This window comes from Lygodium microphyllum, chromosome 6 (assembly GCF_053477565.2).
Source record: "Lygodium microphyllum isolate KBCC chromosome 6, Lygodium_microphyllum_v1.1.10, whole genome shotgun sequence".
In the NCBI taxonomy this organism is placed as follows: domain Eukaryota; kingdom Viridiplantae; phylum Streptophyta; class Polypodiopsida; order Schizaeales; family Lygodiaceae; genus Lygodium; species Lygodium microphyllum.
The window spans coordinates 31,307,773-31,309,797 of record NC_141140.1 but is presented as its reverse complement, the minus strand read 5'-3'; the positions used below and the strand labels follow the sequence as shown (position 1 = coordinate 31,309,797).

General features: G+C 52.3%; 1 protein-coding gene across 1 annotated transcript; it reads left to right on the top strand.

Annotated features, from left to right (window-relative positions):
- The first annotated feature begins 583 nt into the window (after positions 1-583).
- LOC148034432 (peroxidase 15-like) lies at positions 584-1,740 on the top strand. Its single transcript, XM_087680518.1, has 2 exons — positions 584-912; positions 1,013-1,740. Exons 1-2 carry the CDS (start codon positions 682-684, stop codon positions 1,601-1,603), a joined length of 822 nt encoding a protein of 273 aa, XP_087536644.1. The 5' UTR covers positions 584-681; the 3' UTR covers positions 1,604-1,740.
- The last annotated feature ends 285 nt before the right edge of the window (positions 1,741-2,025 follow it).

Genomic DNA, 2,025 nt, shown 5'->3' with positions numbered 1-2,025 from the left:
TTGTCCTCTTTCTAGTAACCAGGTCAAAGTTCTAGACAAAGTGCACACGTAAAAAGCTACATAATTGGCTATGGGGTGCACCGGTCCGTCAAACATCTTTCGCTGTCGATTCGAGGCACTCTTCTTCCTTGTAGGGCCGTCGACCACGTCGTTCGCATGACGGAGCTTAGCGACCGAGTCGCCAATCATCCCTATTTCACACTTGCATGCGGGGAGGCCGGCACTCGGCTATAAAATCCTGGAGACGACCTTGTTCAGCTTCACCTCGACGTCTCACAGATCACTGAGAGATAAACACAGAGAGAGAGAGAGAGAGAGAGAGAGAGAGAAGCATTACGAAAAAAAAAAAAAGAGAGAGAAGCAAACTTTAGTGTGAGCTAGGGAGACAAATCCTGCAATATTATCTAGCTGCAGCTTGAATTAGCGAGAATTATGGCCTGTTCTTATAACAAGGCTGCGCCTGCGATCAGGCGGCCGCATGTTTATGACCAGCGTAAGGCACTAGCTGTAGTGCAGGTGCTGCTATCATCAGCTGCAAACTGCTTCAGCTTCCTGCTTCTCTCTAGTTGCAAACAACCTGCCTCAGGCCAGCTCACGTCCGATTTCTATGCGCAGTCGTGCCCGGATGTTGAGCGCGTGGTGCAATCGGCTGTGCAGACGGCGGTGAACGCCGACAAAGGCATGGCGGCTTCCCTGCTGAGGCTGCACTTCCACGACTACTTAGTGCAGGGCTGTGATGCATCGCTGCTCCTCGACGGAGCTTCGGGGGAGCAGTTCGCGCGCCCCAACAACAACTCGCTGCGCGGTTTCGACGTAGTGGACAACATCAAGGCGGCGGTGGAGGGCGCATGTGCGGCCACGGTGTCGTGCGCTGACATTCTGGCGCTGGCAGCGCGGGACTCCGTTGTTCTGGTAAGAGAAGCATCTGTCCATACATATATACATTATTTAGCGATAGTAATCAAGATCTGACGTCGCAAATATATTCTAACGCTAGTGCTTTACTAAGCAGGCGGGCGGGCCCTCGTGGACGGTGCTGCTGGGACGAAGAGACAGTGGCAGCGCAGCCAGCCAAAGCGCAGTGACGGCAGCCCTACCGGCACCAAGCGACTCACTGTCCACAATCATCAGCAAGTTCGCGACGGTGGGGCTAAACGAGCAGGACGTAGCAGCGCTGTCAGGAGCCCACACCTTCGGGCGCGCCCGCTGCGTCAACTTCGTGGGCCGCCTCTACAACTTCAGCGGCACCGGCCAGCCCGACCCCACGCTGGACCCCACCTATCTCCAGTCACTCCAGGCCACGTGCCCTGAGGGCGGAAATGCGAATGTGGCGGCCCCGCTGGATCCGATGACACAGAACGCCTTCGACAACCAGTACTACCTGAACCTGCAGGGCAACCAGGGGCTGCTGCAGTCGGACCAGGAGCTGCTTTCCACCTCCGGCCAGGCCACCATCCAGAGCTACGTCAACAGCTTCGCCTCCGACCAGTCCGCCTTCTTCACCAGCTTCATGGCCTCTATGGTCAACATGGGCAACATCAGCCCCCTCACCGGTTCGGATGGGCAGATTCGCCTCAACTGCGGCCAGCCCAATTCAAGCTAGGCTGGAATAATCTCCATTAATTACATTCATACCGAAAGAAACCTTCACCTTCTATACAGGCATCATTTTTGGAATTGAAACCTGTGTGGCCGCCAATGCCCCATTGATATGAACATTGAAATCGTATGGCGCTAAGGAAAAACGCGGTGCAAAAACCAAAAAATTTGGACTTACTAACTCCTTTTACAACGAGAAAGATTCGATGAACACATATTCGCCACTATCTAAATATGTGACATAGAAAGTGCCACAAACATTAATGGTTGATCTATCATGTTTTTAGATAGTAGCCATATATTATTTGATAGTAACGTTCACAAGCCTTGAATTCTATAGCAAATGGAAAAACATTAATGGTTGATCTATCATGTGCTATGTGAAACATATGGAGTGGAACAAGTTGGGATGCTTTGGTGGATTTC